Here is a 19447-nt window from a genome sequence, read left to right as displayed (position 1 = left end):
TATGTTTAAGGTAGTTTTTATTTGGTTGCTTTTGAGCCTATTTCGTAGTACTTGTTCCAGTGAGAAGAACTGATTGTACTGTGCTAGAAAGTCGTGTTGGAATACAAAGTGGAGGCGTGACAAATTGCAGCCAGACAAATTCTTAAAAGTAGGCTGAATTACTGTTTGGTCATCTAATACAGGTGCTGACTTGTTTGTAAAGTAATTCAACAAGTTGACAATTCCTGAATAGGTTATATGTTGTACGTTCCAGTTATAGCTTTTAAACACCTTTCATGTTTTGTGGGTTTTTTTAAATCTGTACTTTTCTGGTTTAAAACAGCAATTGTGGCGTTGTCTTGCCTTTTAAACTAGCAGTGCTTTCCTTAAATGCTGATTATTTTAGTATTAAATATATGACCATTTTGTTTTTGCTTTTTAGCTAGTTGCAGAAGAAGGAGGATTTGATGTAGTTTGCAAGGAAAGAAAATGGACCAAAATAGCCACTAGGATGGGTTTTGCTCCTGGCAAAGCTGTGGGTTCGCACATCCGTGCACATTATGAGCGCATTCTCTATCCTTACAACTTATTCCAGTCTGGAGCGAGCCTGTTGGTAAGCTATGTTGAAGCTAACTGAAGTTCTGAGTTTTTGGGGGGGGGGGGGTGTGTATTTTTTTTTGTTTTTTTTTTATTCATGGAACATTTCCAAAGGCTGCATTTTATGCTTTGTGGCATGCCAGTGACAAAGATTCAGTCTGTGGCGTTGATGCAAGCAATTCAGAAAGCTATAGGCAAACTTTTAATCAAAAGTAAAGTTTTTAGAATTACTTCAAGGTAACCTCTTACTGACTGCTTTGAATACTACCTTTTTGTATTTTCTCTATACGCTTTACAGAAGCCTCATGGTAATGAACTTTCAGACTTCCTATAACGATTTCTTTAATGCTGTTTTGTCAAATGCAAAATACTACTATATCCACAGATCATTATAGGTCCATCTCTCTGATAGAACAACAGTGCTATGGGTCTGTATCACTTGCACGTGGAGTGACTGAGGAACTATATCAAACCATGGCAGTTTTATGGCAGTAACTCATCTTGCTTTCACTAAGGGTGTCCAAGTTCAAGAATGCTTCATGGATATTGCAGTATAGTTAACAGTATGGCTTGTGACTTTTTTCAAGCTTAAATCTTCATCCTTCCTGCTTAGATATGGCCATTAAAACAAAATTCAGGGTTGGTTGAGAGTGGAAGCAGCGTAATCTTTAATGAAGAATAGGGCCTTTCTTTTAGAGCAGTAGTCATTTATTTGGAAAACCAAAATAGGTTGCAGTTGCCAACATCTATTTTTATTTATTTGAAACACTCTTAACATGATGATCTTTCAAAGAGAAGAGTGTTGACTTTTTTTAACCAATAAAAGCCCTAATCCTGTTACAAGCATGTCCCTGTCTACAAAAATGAACGCTAGCCTTTTACATAAAACTACCAAAATGAGGGAGGGATTTGACGTAAGTCAACAAAGGTTGAAATTGAAAGCTTTTTATTTAGCTAGTGATGATCACTTTTCAGTGAAAAACAGCTAGATTCTGCAGACCCTTCAGAAAAAATAATGTAACTTGTGTGGTTTTGAGTGTTTTTCAAACAGAGGATAAGAACAAAATATAGCTGAATATAAAAATCTTCCTGCTAGGGGAAATGCTGTATCAAAAATATTTTGCCTTATCTCAAACACATTCATGTTAAGCAATGGAAAGCAACAGCATTTTCTGAAGGCATTTGTCGATTTGTCGTGGTTTAACCCCAGCCACACGCAGCCACTCACTCACTTCCCCCTCACCCAGTGGGATGGGGGAGAGAATTGGAAGGAAAAAGGTAAAACTCGTGGGTTGAGATAAGAACAGTTTAATAGAACAGAAAGGAAGAAACTAATAAAGATAATAATAATAAAATCACAATACTAATAAAAGAATTGGAATATATAAAACAAGTGATGCACAATGCAATTGCTCACCGCTTGCTGACCAATCCCAAGCAGTGATCTACCCCCTCCAGGCCAACTACCCCCAAGTTTATATACTGGGCATGACATCACTTGGTATGGAATACCCCTTTGGCCAGTTTGGGTCAGCTGTCCTGGCTGTGTCCCCTCCCAACTTCTTGTGCCCCTCCAGCCTTCTTGCTGGCTGGGCATGAGAAGCTGAAAAATCCTTGACTTAGTATAAACACTACTTAGCTACAACTGAAAACATCAGTGTGTTACCAACATTCTTCTCATACTAAATCCAAAACAGAATGCTATACCAGCTAGTAGAAAGAAAATTAACTTTACCCCAGCTGAAACCAGGACAGCATTTCATTGAAAACTTTGCAGACCTAACAGAAGGTCTGAAACTGCGGTTTGTTGGTGTTTTTTTGTTTTGGTTTTTTTTTTTTTTTTAGCTGGTGTGTTTTGTGACACCTAGCTTTGCTTTCATATTTTTGAGATGCAATTGCACAAGGAAAGATTTAATTCAAAGTTGTAAAACAGTTAACATGGTATCACACTTCCTTGGAAATGTAGGTTCCCTGTGCGAGTGTCTATCACCCAGTTGATGTTTACATTCATGGTTTTCTCAGTAGTGGACCGTTTTAGAAGAGAAAAGCCTTCTCAAATGAGGTCATGCTTCTTTTTAAATGTAACTTTCCAAGCTTTCTCTTGCAATGGGCACCTGACATTTGTTCCAAACTGATGTGTTTAGTGGATGCAGTTCTGGAAAAGCTATGTAGGTATGGTTAACTTCATTTTTTTTTTAACCCCACCCTAAGTTGTTAAAATATTCCCGTCCTGTATGTGGCAGAGATGTATATTTTCAATGAACTGAGAGAATCCACAGAAATATGTTGGGTTTAGCTCATTTTTCACTCTTAAGATTTGACTTTTTTTTTTTCCTCCTGACAATGTTGTCTTCCAACTGAGTTTGTTTTGCAATACATTTTTTGAAGAAGAATATTAGATGAGATTCTTTTTGGCTTTCTTCCATGTGTTCTCAGTAAGTGGTGCTTTCCCAGATGCTTCTTGTGTAGGTGTCCATTTTATTGTACGTCTATTCAGTGCTTTACTGGGAATCTAAGCATCTGTGATTTTTGGTTTTGGAGAAGATGTAGGTATTAGATTTGACAGCTGTCAGTTTGAGATGTGTGGTTCCTTCTTGTGATATTTCAACAAGCCTTCTGAGAGAAACTCTTCATGCAACCAGGATGATCATCCATAAAAGACTAGTTCTTGCATTCACTGATTTTTTTTGAATTTTTTTTTAATTGGTAGTACTTGCAATATTCGTTGACTTTTTTCTGCAAAAGCAGAAAATACGTAATGATGTAGTTTCCACTAATGACTATGCTATAACTTAAATCTGGATGAGATCTGTGTATAGCATTAATTATTTGTGTGTGGCTTAAATATACGTTAAACTGGCTTCAGGAGTCATTCAGGAGTGACAGATATCCCAGCTGGAGATATTTCTATATACATATAAAATAGTGAAAATATCTGGAGCTGTTCAGAGGTGAACAGACAGCATGTTTTTATTAAAGCTCTTGTTCAGTCAAATAGCAAAAATTTCTTAAATCAGCCAGTTTCTAATACTGAAAGCAGCTCTCTGCAGGGGTATATTTGTTTTATTCTTATCTTGAAACATTGGACTAGACAGGTCTTGGGCATTTGTCTCCAGAGCAGTTGCAGTAAACCTGTTAGTGTACTGGTTCTTACTGTCTGTGCCTCCCTTACATTCTTAGCCATAGTAACCATCAGTATGACACTACAGAATCACACTATATGCCCAGAGGGATAAACGTCCCCCTACATCAATTGATAATCTTCTGTCAATGCATCTTCTGTGCTGCATTGCCCAGATGTTTGCATGATTTAAAATGCAACTACAGTTCGGGGGACTAGAGATGGTCTTGTGGTGTTCTGTTTTTCAGTGAATACGACTGGTTCAGTAACTCTGGGTCCAGTCTCTTTTCCAAACTAAGGCTTTAATGTCCTGAGTGGGATTCATATGTCCAAAGATTTATATGTGTATGCCTCTCATAAAGATGTTTCTGTAAGATAGTTCTCTAGGACCCTTTGTTGTTTCTGGAGAAAAAAAAGCACTTCTGGAGTTGGTGGTTCTTATCCTCAAGTGGATATGTAGCAGGGGTAGGCCTGTTGTATTCTGCAAGTACAGGGAGCCTGGGTGATTAGCTTATGTGTAAATTACTATTTCATAAACATCTAAACCTGGAGGAGATTAATTGTATCCCTATTTTTTTCCCCCCATCTTTTGAAATCCCAGAGGCCTTGTGAACATTCCTGCTCTGTCCTTTGCCTGCCGAAGAAGCTGCTCCTTAATGGTTTCGGCTGATGGTCTTTTAACTTACTGTCTTGGAGTTCAAGGATTATATGTGCAACCATCTTGTCAGAATATCAGGAGATCATGATCACAGGCTAGATCACAGTATGTAGGGTGAGCTCATGGTAAATTACTGATAGAAGCTTGACCTTACCAGAAAGGCTCTGACGGTTGGGAAAGGAAAGGAACGAAGAAATGGCAGCTAGTGTCTTTGGTTAAAGATGCATGCTTGCAGTTGATCATGTCAGTCTAGGAGTAAAGTAGGTTCAGAGGAATTCCCATCCTTAAGACAGGACTTACACTTCTAGTTCTTTGTCTAGTTACAGTTGAAAATGTTAATTAACAGCCATTCATACTACCGCTTTGCTTTCAGGTTACCGAGGCACTGGGAGATGTTTCTGCTTAAATAGTTGTTGAAACCTCAATATTTAGGAAATGTCTTCCAGGCTTTTTTCAGTGAACAGTGCTTTTTCTTTTTTTTTCGCTTGGGCACTCCACTGAAGTGAGGCAAGTTATGCTGTTTGTTGTTTCTCTCTTTCAAGTTTTCATTACCCTTTTGTTTAGGAAAAGCTGTTTGCCTTCTAGATATTTGCTTTCAAGGATTGTATGTCCTCTGTTACCAGGAGTAGACTTTTTTTTTTTAGTGAAAGATTTGGGTTTCACATGAGGAAACGATTCAAGGAACCAGATTTTATAGAAGTCATTAAATTTGGCAATGTTCTATGTGGCATTGATCTCATTTGCTTTTCTGTTCTCTCATTTTTGTGTTTTTCCTACTCACTTACCTTTTCTGCTTGTCTATTTTCTGTCCTGAGAAATTGTTATTTTTTACTTTCTCCCACTGATGTTAATGTTAAATAATGCACATCATCTTCTTTCGGTGTAAGCTTTAAGGGAGCATGCTCTTCTGAAGAGCTAGCTGCAGTGCTCTGTGGCCTCCAAGTACACCGCATGGGAGCGTGCCCAACTTTGAGCATCACCCAGGACTTACTGCTCACATGCATAAGCTGCAAAGTTGGGTGTTTTTGTGTATTTAATGTTGAAATTAAGTCACACATTTGCTTTCAAAGAATGAGTCTAGAGCTTGCAAAGTCTAAGATTGAAGACAGTCCTAAATAAAACAGAAATTCTGGAGGTTTCTTTGAGCAGTGTTGTGGACTGTCTGTGGGTGATAGTTAATGATATTCCGCTACCCTTGACTGATACTTCTTTTTTGTTAAATACATACTTCTTTCAGCATGGACTTGTCTTCTAAAATACCACTTTTCCCTCCTTTTCCCATCCCCTCTTCTCACTATCATTTGTTTCTGAAAGTCTCATTTCGGTGCTGTCTGCAGAACATCAGTCCTTATGCTGCTGCAGTGGTTCTCTTGTAGTTCCTGTCCTGTTTCTCTCTTGGTAAGAAAATGCTTGTTATGGCAACAGATTAACAGAACTGAGGAAATGTAGATCCAGCAATTTGTGTGAAATACCTTCTGAAAACATAAGACTTTTTCTTTATTCAAGATTCATTGTTTACTCATTAAAAAGTGTTAATATTTTGTCTGCTGTTACTGAATGTTGTGTGGCTTGACAAACTTGGAATTGTCATTAATTATTACTTTTCTTGCCAAATGTATGCACAGTTTTCAGCAATTAAATGTGTTCATTCAGCAGCTTTGAAGAACTAAAACTGTTCTTGCATCTTCTTCCCTTCTGCCCTTAATTCATGCAGCAGAGTTGTCCTCTCCAAAACATAAAGAACATAGCTTCTGCAATGTTTTTCGGACAAAATTGTATTTCAGTTAAGACAGGGATGTATGATAGGCTGTAATTTACTTTTATATTGCTCTGTATGTTAGCCTTACAGTAATGCAACCTGAGGATGCTACAGCAGTTTCCAGTATGCTGTACAGTCTCCAAAAGCACCATCTACTAGAAGAATTGGTATTGGTATTCCCATAGAGAAATGTTTGGGGCTTGTAACATTTAAAGGTTGAATTCAGCTTTATTGAAGATCCTTTGTAATGGTTATTGCATTCAGTAAAAAGACAGGAAAAAGTGATTTTGTGACTTGTTCATATAGGTAATGTTACAATTCTCATAAATACTGTTTTTATTAACTCAGCACAGCAATTATTAAAGCCCTGTCTATATTCTTTCACATTAGCCAGGAAATTGTTCTACACAAAATTGGTATTAGAAGCAGCGGCAGAAATTAAGTAATCAAATTGTGTCTCTTTAGTGCTTGCAGAAACCAGATCTCACTAGTGACACAAAGGACAAGGAATATAAGCCCCATGATATTCCACAGAGACAGTCTGTTCAGCCATCTGAAACTTGTCCACCTGCTCGTCGAGCAAAACGCCTAAGAGCAGAGGTGAGATAATCTGTCTTTGTATGGGCAAATGTTCTGTGGTGACCGAGCTTGAAATCATAACGCATTGATAGTTTGCCTAGCTACATGGCACAACAGGTTTTAGTTGAATTACAGGACAAATGTTGTTTTGATCAGATCACTAAATGTATATGCACAGTAAACAGCTGTTTAACATTTTCTTTGTCATTGTTAAATATTTATACTTGTGTAAATTATAAATAATATGGTAAGGATTTTGTGATACTTTAAAAAGTGTGTTACTGAGGTTTGGAGTTCTGAGCGGCTCTTCTACTGAAGCTGTTCCACTGACACATTAGTTATGAGTGTGTATGCTATAATAATGTTTTTAGCATGATTATAAATAATATGGGGCTCATAGATTAAAATACAGGTGATAAATTCTAGAAATGAAGCTTCTCTTTTGCAGCTTTGATCTCTCTCATTTCCTCAGAGGATAGCCAGTGAACAGTAGTTATTCTTTAAATGTGTTGAGAGGTTCCTGTAAATCTCTCATGAGTTGAAGCCAGATGTTAGAGCAGAGAAGGTTTTTGTTATAACACTAGCATTGTTGTATTTCATTTTTTACTGAGTTCTATCAATTTGCTTTCACTATGCAATATAAGGAAACAATTGCGTAACGTTAAGTCAGTATGGTTTTGTACAACCAAACAGGATTAATCTTACATGTGCTTAAGAAATAATATTTATTTGGATAAGCATAAAATTTATTTATTAAATCTGCATAGAGTTCTCCTGTGAGGACATATTTTAGGAGACCGTGATGCGTCTTCTTCATTGCTGGAAAACTGTGATGCTGTGACTTCAGTCTTTCCAGACTGATGTTCCTGCCTTCAGAGAGTTTACTCTTTCTGTTGTTTGAGCAGATGAAGAGTAGGGGAGGCTTATTCCCAGGAGATAGTCTTATTAGTGGTGACATCATGAGTTAGGAAGGTCATGTTTGACTCTCTTTATTATAATCCAGATTTGTATTTAAGTTTGTTTCAGACTCTTTAGTAACTCCCATTGTTCTAGTCTTGGTCTTTATTACTACCAAGTAGTACAGCTTAGTTGTTGCAAATTCTGCCTATAATTAGTTAATAAGTTACAATTAAGGTTTTCGAAAGCTTTTCCACTCAAATACCCTGTTACAAATAGATTTGTAATTCTGAGGAAACCTCAGTAGTTTGATCTGGAACTTTCAATTTAAAGCATCTGCCTGTGATTGAAAGATGCTAGTTCTCGTGTATCCTTTAAAGATTAACAGCAGGGCAAATATACACTAAAATTTTAGCTTCTCCTCTGACGGTTGTGTCGGATGACACTGACTAACAAAGAATGCACATTTTCGTCATTTCTGTGAAAACTAACTACTCATACTTAGCCAAAATATAAGCCTATCCTCTCAGGTCTTTCCCTGAGCACCTAGTTTTTTGTGGACAGAAAATACTTGATTAAGAATAGAATGGAAACATACAGAGCTAAGGCTGAATTAAGCAGCATGGACTAACTAGCTTAGCAAGCAGCTGTAGTGTTTTAAGACGGTAATTTCCAAAAGTTAAGATTCGTTAATGTGAGTGTTTCTTTTCCATTTCAGTGCAAAGCCAGCTAAGTTGATTAAATCCATTTTATTCTACATTGAAGCTACAAGCAGTTGATTTTTGCATGGACCAGCTTGCAAAGTAGTAATGTTTGGTTAACGTGTCTCAACCTTTTGCTCTAATGAGATATACAAGGATTTGTCAGTGTCTTAAATTGTAAAACCTAAGTTCATTCTTACGTTTACCAGTTTGACATTTCCTGCTTTTCAAAGGCTAACCATCTAGTATAAACATTTAAAATAAGTGAACTGCAGGAAAGCATTGTAAATTATTCTTACTAGCAAAAAATACAGCCTGTGGGATAAGTGTTAGTTTGCAATTGTAAGACAGTTTTACCTTGCCCTTTCCTACTTGGTGAGTAAACACTTAGGAGAAAATGTTCATAATTAGCAAGGAACAGGGGAGTGACAGCCATAGGCTGGTTTTGAAAGGCAAAGGATGTAGGTGCTTGATGTAGAAAAGTAAGTGTAAAAGACCAGAACAATGCTACAGAAGTGAAAGTGAGATGAATCGATATAATGAAATACTCAGGCCAAAAAAGAGCTGCTCTTTAGCCCTTAGGCTTAAGCACAGAATAAGGGTGCAACTCACAGAAGTCAAAGATGCAGAAGATGGAGCATCTGTTACTGCATTGCTTGAGGATCAGTGCAAACTGACTCTTATTCAGTATTACTAAATATAATGAACAGCATTTTTTTGCAGATCTTAAGCAATGGGACCTCTGCCTGGTCTCATGGAGACAATAGTTTGGACAAAGAGAACACAGAAAGTGAAGGGAAAATAATGTCAAAACCACCTCTGTAAAAATCCAAACCAACCAACCAAACAAGCCTACATCCCCCCCCCTTCCCCTCCCCAAACAGAAACACCAAACACCGCCCCTTCAAATACCTGATGATGCATTCAGCCTGGAAGTCATGCTTTTAGAGCTAGGCCAACAAATCCCATTATTTGGGGTTCAGGGAGTGGTTGGTAGTGGACTGACTTGTGTGAGTAGCAAGAAAGTGGTTGCATGACCTCATTTCCTTAAGAAATTAAGTGTAAAAAGTACAATGTTGGAGAAACCCGTCTTTACGCTGAGGGATTTGAGAATTGTTCTCCCACAGTCTCAGAACTTCAGGGAAGAAATATAAGAATTAAATGGAAAAACATTATTCTGTGTTGAAAGCTCCACAATACACTGAGTTCCCTGCTTAGAAGACTGGAGTATGTTCTGCTTCTCAAGAGTAAAAGAAAATCTATGAAAGACCAAAGTTCCTTGCTCCTTTGCTTCTTACCAAGGTCGTCTGAAATCAAGCTAAAAACGTGGTATCATTATTGGCACAGGCTTTTTGTAGGATTTCCTTTCAAATCTCTCCAGGTTGTTCCCTGTTATTTCTCCCTGAACTCGTTTTTAAATAATTGAATACAAGTATTTCAGAAATTCAGGTTGCCTTTTGAGATTTATTTGTTTATCAGTATAAAATGTTTTTTTGAGTTTAAATTAAGTCCTCAGAATCTTTATCTGACTTCCATCTGCCTGGCTTTTTCTTAGAACAAGTCAGGTTACAAGTTTTAAGACCTCAATTGTACCTCAGTGAAGTGTTTGTGTCTCACAGCAGCTTGTTCTCTGAACCTTTGCAGTCCTCTCTTGGCATTTATCATAGTGGATTAAGAATTGTATGCAGAAAGATTTTTTTTTTTATTGTGGAAGTCAAAATTATCTTTTTTTTCCCCAGTTCTTTTCTCAGCTCTTGAGAATATTGAAAGGTGTATTTTAAAACCTTGTAGGGTCTGCCACCAAAGTTACTCAGCTGTAGAGACCTGCAGAGAGTTCTTTAGATCTTAATAGGCGCTCTCTTGTTAGGACTTTGAGTGTTGGAAATAGTTGCAGGTTGAATCTCTTTGGGTATGCAGCCTTTTCTGCAGCACTGTGTGCAGTGGCTAGCTGTATATTCCAAAATCATCAGTCTTGCCCGTACTTGGGCAAGCAGCCGTGAGTTTAGATGGCAGTGAACATTTTCCCAAATACAAGTGTAAAACCAAGGTGTTCCATCTAAGGACAGTACTGATTTTTTTTTTTTTTTTTTTTTTTTTATTTTTTAAGGCAACCAATATTAAAACTGAATCTGACCCTCCAGAAGCCAGAACTCATAATCTGAGACGTAGAATGGGATGTGCACCTCCAAAGTGTGAAAATGGTGAGTGACAAGTGGGGAGTGAAACAAAATGTGAATGCAATTTCTGTAACTTTGTACAAACTCCTTTTAAGACCAGTTAAATTCAGCAGTTGGAACAATTCAAAGTATTTAAAAAAAATACTTCTGTTAACTTCATTTTTAAATTGGAATTTATTGTAAAAGTCCTTTTATGGCTTTGAATTCTTTTAGTTTGTTTTGTAAGTGGTTGAGTTTTCTTGGAGAAGAGGAGGTTTTCAGTTGAAAAAAAAATTCCTACTTTTTAAAACTTCAGGGTCTCTTATGGAGCAATCAGAAATTATATCTGAGCCAAATTTCTATGTGTATTTTAAATAGCTAGCATCAATCAACTAGCTTTAAATAGAGGAAACTCTTTTAAGAACGTATGAGATTTCAGACACTTTTAGGAAAGAATTTGAATTTGAAATCAGGAAATGAAACTCAATGAAGGCAAAAGATAGTATGCTGTGAACTTAGCGATAAAGTTCCCATAATATGATTTTTAAATTGCTTCTATCAGTAGTTCTGAGTCTGTTGTTATCTCTCCTTAACAAATAATAATTTCAGACTGAGAAGAAATGTTTAATGCCATCAAACAGAAGAGTAAGCTTGTTGACAAATAATTCGGCAAAGCAAACACAGGAACCATTTACAACTACTTAATAATTGAAATTAAGCAGTTTGTCAGTCTCCTTTGTTCATTCAAAATATTCCCCCACCCCCAAGAATTTGTGTAGATTGTGGTCTTTTTTAATTTGATTTTTTTTTCTTGAAGGAGTGTCTCTAAGCATTAACCTTTTTTCTTTTTTCCTCCTGAAGAGCAGAAGGAGAAAGATCTAGACAGTTTTTTAATGCTTAAATTTCTGATAGATATAGATATTCTTCTCTTTAATATCTTTATTAGCTCTCAGACTCCAAGAAATGCTTCGGACTGTCTCATGTCCAGGTGTAAAGGCCTCTAGCTTACTTCTAACTAGCTAAGAGCCCTGGGATTCTCTATGCTCTGTTGTATGGATTTGGGGGTGTGGTTTTTTGTTGGTTTTTTTTAATAATGTCAGGAATGAAGACTTGAGTAGAGACGTGCCCAAATTAGGTAGGAGTGTAAGAATGTAGAGGAACTGCTTCTTTGTCAGGCCACTTCTGCTGCGTGCTCATCTTTGATGATACGTTTTTGTGAAAGCTACTGTTAGAAGAAACTGAAGTGTGAAGATCACTGTAGGAAGCTGTAGTGTTGTTTCATGTCTCCATGTGACATGCTGCTGTAAAATTGATGGAGTAATTCAAGCACAGTTGTTAACACTACATGGAAACAAAATCTTAGCTTACGAAGATACTCATAATTTAAATTAAATTAATTTAAACGGGCTTTAAAACTCAAAACATGTGGGCTGTGATAGTCATTGCTAACTTGTGATGGCATGCTTGTTTTTTCTGATAATACTGGCTCCTGTAGGTATTGCAGGTGTTCAAATCTTGCATTGTTAGCTGAAACAAGTGTGTGTATGGTATAACAAGTAATTCAGCAAATAACTTGGAGTGATGCAGTGTAACAAGTGATAACAAATAAATAATAACAAGTAATGCTAAGCATTAAAAGATTTTGTAATACCCTCATTTTTTTTTTTTCTGTTGCACCAGAAAAGGAAATGCATAGCACAGTGAAACTTTCTGAGAAGAGAGAACCTGCTGGGGAGCCAGAGAAAGACAAATCCAAAGTCCGATCTAAAAAACCTACTAATGCTGTGAGTATGCCCTGCTTTCTTGCTGCTTCATATTGATTGCAGGTGTTTCTGGGTTTCTCTTGGGTATGTAGTGAAGTCTCATGTCATTTATATCGCACTAAGGACTTCTTCATGTAACCCTGTGTTTGAAACAAAGCAGTGTCTGTGCCTGCTGCAATATACATACTTGTAAAGCTTTGTGCTGTTACAAAGCTGAAAATAACAGGATAGTTAACTTTCACTATCTATAATTAAAATGACTTGTTTTCTGTCTCCAAGGCACAATCTTGAAATAAACATTTTGAAAGAAGAGTCCAAATAGAAGTTCTTCTGTGAACTGATCTCTCTCCCCATCACTCTTTAACCTCAAGGGAGCTTAATGCAAGCTTTGGCACCTGGCTTTCCAGCAACCTGCCACTTATTCCACAATTTCAGCACTAACTTGGAAACTTTGCTGTTCAGATGCTTCTTAAAAAAAACAACCCTGTTCCTGCTCCAACTCTCCACATACCACCACCCCCCCTCCAAAAAAATCCCAAACTGAAAGCAATGGTAGTTTGTCTCACTTTTGAGAAGACAATACTGAGATTCTTCCTGTCCATGCCACTACTTGGATCTTTCCTAAAATCAAAAATGTTCTTCATTTAATCTACACCTATAGCTAGATACCTGAGAAGGAAATGTGCAAATCCTAGAAGCTGACACCCCCACCCCCCAAACAAAAAAAACTTGCAGGAAGGAGCAGGAGATACTGCTTCTTTTTTTAATCACATAAGACAATAGGGTCTGCTTGTCCCCACAGCTCTGTTCTGTATTTGAGAAGAGCCTTCAGTCTGTTGCTGATGAAGGTGTGGCATAGGACAGGCAGCAGACAACCCTTCCCACGTTTGGAGTGCCTGCACCTTTTCCTGGGGGCTCAGTAGCTGTTGGGTGAAACTTCCATCAGACTTCAACAGCTGCCCCCCTGCCCAAAAGCACATAGCTCTGCTGGGAAACTGGTGCCATTCCAAATGAAAATGAAGGTCTTGACCAGTATCTCTGGGGAAAAAGAGGAACAATCCCATCAAGAGGAACCCCTTTCTCTCCTCTGAGGCTCCAAACAGTTGGTCTCACAGGAGGATGAAACATCTGTGCACACATGCTGCATGTGAGAGCAACAAGAAAAAGGATTTGTGAGCCACTAGCAGGTGTTATACCTGCTGAATCCTCAATACTACTGATTTAAACTATCCTGGCCACTGAATCAAATCTTCTATCATTTGGAAAAAAAAATACATGGAAGGGCTTGCAACTCTGTGGTCCTTCCTTAAATTACAGAGCGGGGTTATTTAAACTCTTACATAAATATTCTGTGTTTGCTTGTCTCATTTCCATTTTGGAGATAAAGTAAAAATAAGCTTTGGCAAATGTTACAGATAACTGAGTTACCTTAAGTGCTCAAATTCCCACTCTGGCAATTTTTTGTTACAGGTGGATTTGTATGTATGTCTCTTATGTGGCAGTGGTAATGATGAGGACCGTCTCCTGTTGTGTGATGGCTGTGATGACAGTTACCATACTTTTTGTTTAATTCCACCCCTTCATGATGTTCCCAAAGGGGACTGGAGGTGTCCCCAGTGTTTGGCTCAGGTAATCCAACAAACCGTAACAGTTAGGCTTAAGGTTATTTTTTATTTTGTGGGTTTTTTTAAACTTGATCCTAGGGATTGGAAATACAATTTGTTATTACTTAAGGTTGTGCAAACAAGGTGATAAGAGGGTAAACCTAAAATGAAGACTGGGCATGCTTCAAATTGGAAAGCTATCACTTAATATTTTGGAGCCAAAAGTTGATGTGCCTTTAAAAAATACATAGGATTTTATTTGGCACCTTTCCTCTGTATTTAAAATTGGAGTCTCACTAGGTGCTTCAGTGTGGAGGTCTATGCATCTTTTTTTTGCTTAGCTCTACTAGATGAAGGAGATATTAGGCATATTACTTAATGTTTTTGCAGATATATAAATAAATATTGTGATTTGGTGAATTAAGCAGAGTAATTTCTTCTTCTGACTGCAACTTGGGGCAGTCACTTCATTTCGGTCAGATGTCCTGCTGCCTTAGCCATCAGGTGCCGTACTAGTAGCCCATTTGTGTAAAGTCTGAGCACAGATTGTCTTATTAATACATTATGGAAATAATTATCTTTTCAATTGCAGGAGTGTAATAAGCCTCAAGAAGCATTTGGTTTTGAACAAGCAGCAAGAGACTATACACTTCGCACATTTGGAGAAATGGCAGATGCATTCAAGTCAGACTATTTTAACATGCCAGTACATGTATGTTCATGTATTTATCCTGATGCCATAATGTAGATATCATTTTTTGTGCTTAGTTAAAATACATAACGTTTGAGGGGGAGGGGGGAATTCTGCTTTTGAATGGGATGAAATCTGAAATCAGAGGTTCTCATTTACATCAGTGAATCCTTGTTCTTGTTGGTGTCATGGTTTCCTGTTCCACCAGCTTCTTGGTTTGGTTTTTTTTTCAGTTTTGAAGAAGTGTCTGTAAGGAAGAGAATACTCTAACTGTCACCCATTCCTGAGAGAACAAAGCAGCGACGTGTCCTGAGTGGAACGGCACTTCTGCTGCATCTTTTTTTTCTCTCGTTGAAACAATTTTGAAATGGGGAAATACTTCAAGCTAGTGGAGGTTCCTCCCTGAGTTAGGTTTTATGCACATGCTTTTTATATACTGATTCCACAGTATATACTCCTTGTTTTTCTTCTTCTCATGCCTAGATGGTCCCCACCGAGCTGGTTGAAAAAGAATTCTGGAGGCTTGTTAGTACCATTGAAGAGGATGTGACAGTAGAATATGGAGCTGATATTGCTTCAAAGGAATTTGGCAGTGGCTTCCCAGTTAGGGGTGGGAAATTTAAAGTTAGACCAGAAGAGGAGGTAGGTCTTTATTCGTTCACTGTGTATGTTTTTATTGCAGTTCTTGATTAAATAAGTCTCTTTGGTTCAAAGCACAATAATGGAACTGGGTTGCAAAGTGTTTGTTTTGTGTACCTGGCACAGTATTTGAAGAGGAGAATTACATCAGAGTTTTGATTAAATAAAATTTGCTGTGACCAGACATTAAAAGCCACAGGTTTATCCTAGAAGTTATTTATTAACTTCCAAACAACAACAAAGTCTCATTTTAACAAAGCAGGTCAGATAAGGTTTGTGAAAGGAGCTAAGGCAGTGGATGTTTTGTTCTTTGATTCATTGACCTGTTTCTTATATTTTTCAGTTCAGAAAGATGCTTTTCTTCTGTTGCTGTTTTGGCAGTTTTACCTTCTTGGGTTTTTTACTTCATGTTGTATAAACCTGTGACTGTTCTGTTCAATTTTCAGGAATACCTTGATAGTGGCTGGAATTTAAACAACATGCCTGTGATGGAGCAGTCTGTTCTTGCTCACATCACTGCAGACATATGTGGAATGAAATTACCCTGGCTATATGTAGGAATGTGCTTTTCTTCATTTTGTTGGCATATAGAAGACCACTGGAGCTATTCAATTAACTATCTGCATTGGTGAGTTTGAGGAATAAACTCAGCCTGAGAAGCAATCTCCCTTTCATTCCCCCTTCCCCTTTTTAATTAGTGGACTAAAACCAGATTCACAGAGTTCAGGCCAGGATAACTCTTGCAATCCTGTAGCAGCAGGGTTAAATTTGACACCTTGTGATTCCTGCATTGATTTGCTTTTGGACAAGAGGTCATATTTTGGAAAGAGACATCCATTCCCAGTTTTAAAAAATCCATGAGAGATGCAGCAGATACTCCATCAAATACTTTATTATGCTCAATGTAAAACTAAAAACCATGCAAGTTTTTTTTTTAAATCATCTAGCTTCAACTAACAGTCTTAGGATCCTGCATATTTTTTTGTCCGTTAGATCATTCTATCATAAATCCTCTCATCAAACAAACACTTGTCAGCTGTAATCAGGACAGATCTTTGCCATCTCTTTGATATTCTAAATAGATTGAACTTCTTAAACTTCTCACATTACAACAGCTTTTCTAGAGTTTGAATTATTCTTGTCACTCTTACTGAAACCTGTCAAGCTCTTTCCCTTTCCTTGTTTGCGTAAGTGTTCCAGCAAAATAAAACCACATCGCAGCTGCTATTCAGTAGGTCATCTTTCTGGTTGGTTATTCAATTGCTGCTCCTTGAAATAGCTGCTGCTGTAGCCCAGTCCAAGTAGTCAGTGACTTAATTTGCTTGCTTTCTTACTACTTGACATTATTAAAACAAATGTTTGAGTGAGGCTAAGTAAATGAGTGATCAGGATTACATTCTAAAAATTATCTTCCTTGTCATTTGTTGCTTTTTTTTTTGTCTGGGTCTTCAGTCAGGCTGTAAAGTGTGGGAAGGAGAGGAGATTTTTTTTGTTTGCAGTAGAAACTTAATTTCTTCTAGGAGAGCTTCCCTTGCTATTGTAAGAATAGCATTATGTCCTCCATAATTTGTCCTGCATTGCATTAGTATTTGCAGTCAAGGCCAGAAAGATGCATAATTGCATACATGTATATGTGCACAGACATGTACATACATTCAGACACATGTGAAAGTTGCCCTGCCTCCTTTTAATTTATTTCTCCTCCAGCATGAAAATCCTTGATGTCTTGTCTTCTCATTTGCAGATACTCTTCTGTATTTCCCTTCAACTTAGAGGTTTAAGTCTGGGTTCTTTAGCCTGTTGGAGAGCAATGTGTAGTTGAGGTTAATACTGTTGTTGGCCAGAGGAATCAGTCTTAATGACCCGCTGCTGAAGAGACAATGCTCCAAACTCTGAAAAGACTTCAGAAGGCAGGACTTGTTCTTGTGAAATACTAGAGATGGCATGTCCACCTTCAGTGTTCCTTTGTGCCTTGAAAGAGCTTGTATCCTGGTATGGTGCTTTGAGCAGATAGCACCAAGTGAACCAGGCTACAGCAGCAGACCTTTTATAGGTTGAAGGCAGTAGTTCTCCTGCATGACTTTAAATCCTGTGTTAGTTTTTGAAATGGTAATAAAAGGAGAAAAAAACCAAGTCTTTGCTTCTAAGGGTGCTTGCAAATAAATATATAAAATGTCAGTCCTGGTCAGAGGTAGAATTATCATCGTTGATGCTAGTATTTCTAAAAGCAGGAATTTGGAGCTGCCAGGTAGCAGTGCAGAAAGAACTGTCACCTTTGTCCATTCTGCAGCTTGCTGCCTTCATAAGGCTGACACCTTAACAGCTCCATTAGAATTCTGTCTTTCTCTGCTATCTGTTCTCCTGAAGTCCAGAGCCCCCTGGTACCAGTATTCTGGTCCAAGTTTAGCATAGTTCATAACTGCTGTCATACATTCCTGGGTAATGACATGTATCAAGGAGCAGAATTCTTGACTAACCCGGTATTGGCTCAGGGCACACGACAGTTTTTAGTTGCATCTGTGGCTGGTCTTCATAAATTCATAGACTTGTTCCAAGATGATGACCAGGTCCAAGGCTGCATAGTCATCTAACACTGCATAGTGATGACTCTACTTGTGCTAATCCTTGTGGTACCAAAGTAACTGCCCTTCCACAGTCCCTCCCGCTAGCTGTCCTCTTCACCATGACAGAGGTGCTATTTGAGTACAGGAATAAGCTCCTAGGTATGAGGGTTATGCTTCTGGATTCATACTTCACTCTTTTCTTCTGGAATTCTCCCAATTGCTTCATGATTTATGGAAAAAAAGAACACTGTTGGGTCAGCTTTACCAATTTTTCCGGACTCTTGGGAGAAGGTGATTTGTCTGTTATCTCCTTTTCTAAATACCTTTTCTAACATTGTTCTTTATAAGGGATTAGAAGGCGTTTTCATCTTTTTGCTACAGTCAGCCAGCTTTGTTGTAAACCTGAAGCAATATCTACTGGAACACATCTGCATAACCTTAATTTTCTGAACTGGCTTGCATTGGGTTAAGCTGTTGTTAGAAATTCTTTGTTCCTACTCTGGATATGGATTTTTTTTTTTTTTTTTTTTCCTTGAGGTCTTTTGCATAATTTGGAAGTTTAATTTCTACTTACTATATGTTGCTTTTATGGCAGTTATGCACAAGACAGAAAGAACTGGCTTTGGTTGTTAGATCCAACAGGGAGTTTGTGTTTATGGTAAAAGACAAACAGCTTATGTTTTGAAGTTGTGCTGAATTAGCAGAACTTCACTGAGGACTTCTTCAGTCTTTTTTTTTTCCCCAGAATATTTTAAGTATGTGCTCAGAAATGTGGGCAGTTAAAAACTTAGGTCTGGAGGAGGGACCTGTGTAAAATGCGAAGATTCAGGAAGGTACATAATCTTTGCATTCCTTCCTGGTGATATACCCTTCATTTGACATGGTGTATTTTAAAGCAGAAGACTGAAAATGTAACTTACGAGATTGCTTATATTTAACTTTTTTTAATAATCTTGCAGGGGGGAGCCTAAAACGTGGTATGGAGCCCCAGGGTATGCAGCTGAACAGCTGGAGGATGTAATGAAGAAGCTTGCTCCAGAGCTATTTGAATCTCAGCCAGATCTCTTGCACCAACTTGTCACCATAATGAACCCGAATACTTTGATGGCCCACGGAGTGCCTGTATGTTGTTGGACTCCTGTGCTACTCCCCCAAACCCAACCCTTTCATTTGCACTGAATTCTACTACAAAGCTGATAATTGAAGCCACTTTTATTACAGAGATGGTGTGGTAGTTTCCATGTGTGTTGTATCTTCCTTGTCTAGTATAATGTGCCAGTATGAACAGATGGGCAATGGAATCATTGCTTTTGAAATTGCTTGGCAAACTCTTCTCTGGAGATCTACCTTAGTATATTTCTATTTCTGTATCTCAGCTGGAAAGTTTAGTCTCAACCTTTGAAACAATGGCAGGAGCTCTTCATATGTCTGTCTAATCAGACACAATTGGTTTTGGGGGGGGTTTTTTGGCATAGAGTTTCTGGCAAGGGGCCAAACCCCATTCTTCCTTTATTTGTCATCCACATCCTCTTATTTTTCCTGGATAAGTTCTTAGGTGTTTAAAAACATTTTTCATCAGTTTCCATCATATTCCATACTAGATTGTTCATGGGAATTATGTCCCTTTACAACTTAATTAGCTTTTGACTAGCTGACCTTGGGACTTAAGGGAAAATCTGGAAAAAGTAGCAAAATTTGTGGTGTCAACTATGCTTTGAGAGACTCCAAAACTGAAAGAT

The 19447-nt window shown here is 37.9% G+C and overlaps 1 protein-coding gene across 1 annotated transcript in view; it reads left to right on the top strand.

Moving 5' to 3' along the window:
* The window catches only part of KDM5B (lysine demethylase 5B), a 58305-nt gene that overhangs the window by 15222 nt on the left and 23636 nt on the right, over positions 1-19447 (top strand). Inside the window, exons 4-12 of the mRNA XM_069771579.1 lie at positions 422-592; positions 6580-6714; positions 10399-10492; positions 12128-12231; positions 13681-13839; positions 14407-14526; positions 14989-15147; positions 15591-15772; positions 18668-18830. Coding sequence (XP_069627680.1) covers positions 422-592; positions 6580-6714; positions 10399-10492; positions 12128-12231; positions 13681-13839; positions 14407-14526; positions 14989-15147; positions 15591-15772; positions 18668-18830 — 1287 coding nt within the window. The remainder of the gene's footprint in view (positions 1-421; positions 593-6579; positions 6715-10398; positions 10493-12127; positions 12232-13680; positions 13840-14406; positions 14527-14988; positions 15148-15590; positions 15773-18667; positions 18831-19447) is intronic.

The sequence above is a fragment of the Haliaeetus albicilla genome, chromosome 26, assembly GCF_947461875.1.
Source record: "Haliaeetus albicilla chromosome 26, bHalAlb1.1, whole genome shotgun sequence".
Classification (NCBI taxonomy): Eukaryota; Metazoa; Chordata; class Aves; order Accipitriformes; family Accipitridae; genus Haliaeetus; species Haliaeetus albicilla.
Note: the sequence above shows the minus strand (reverse complement) of the source record. Positions and strands in the feature narration are given on the sequence as shown.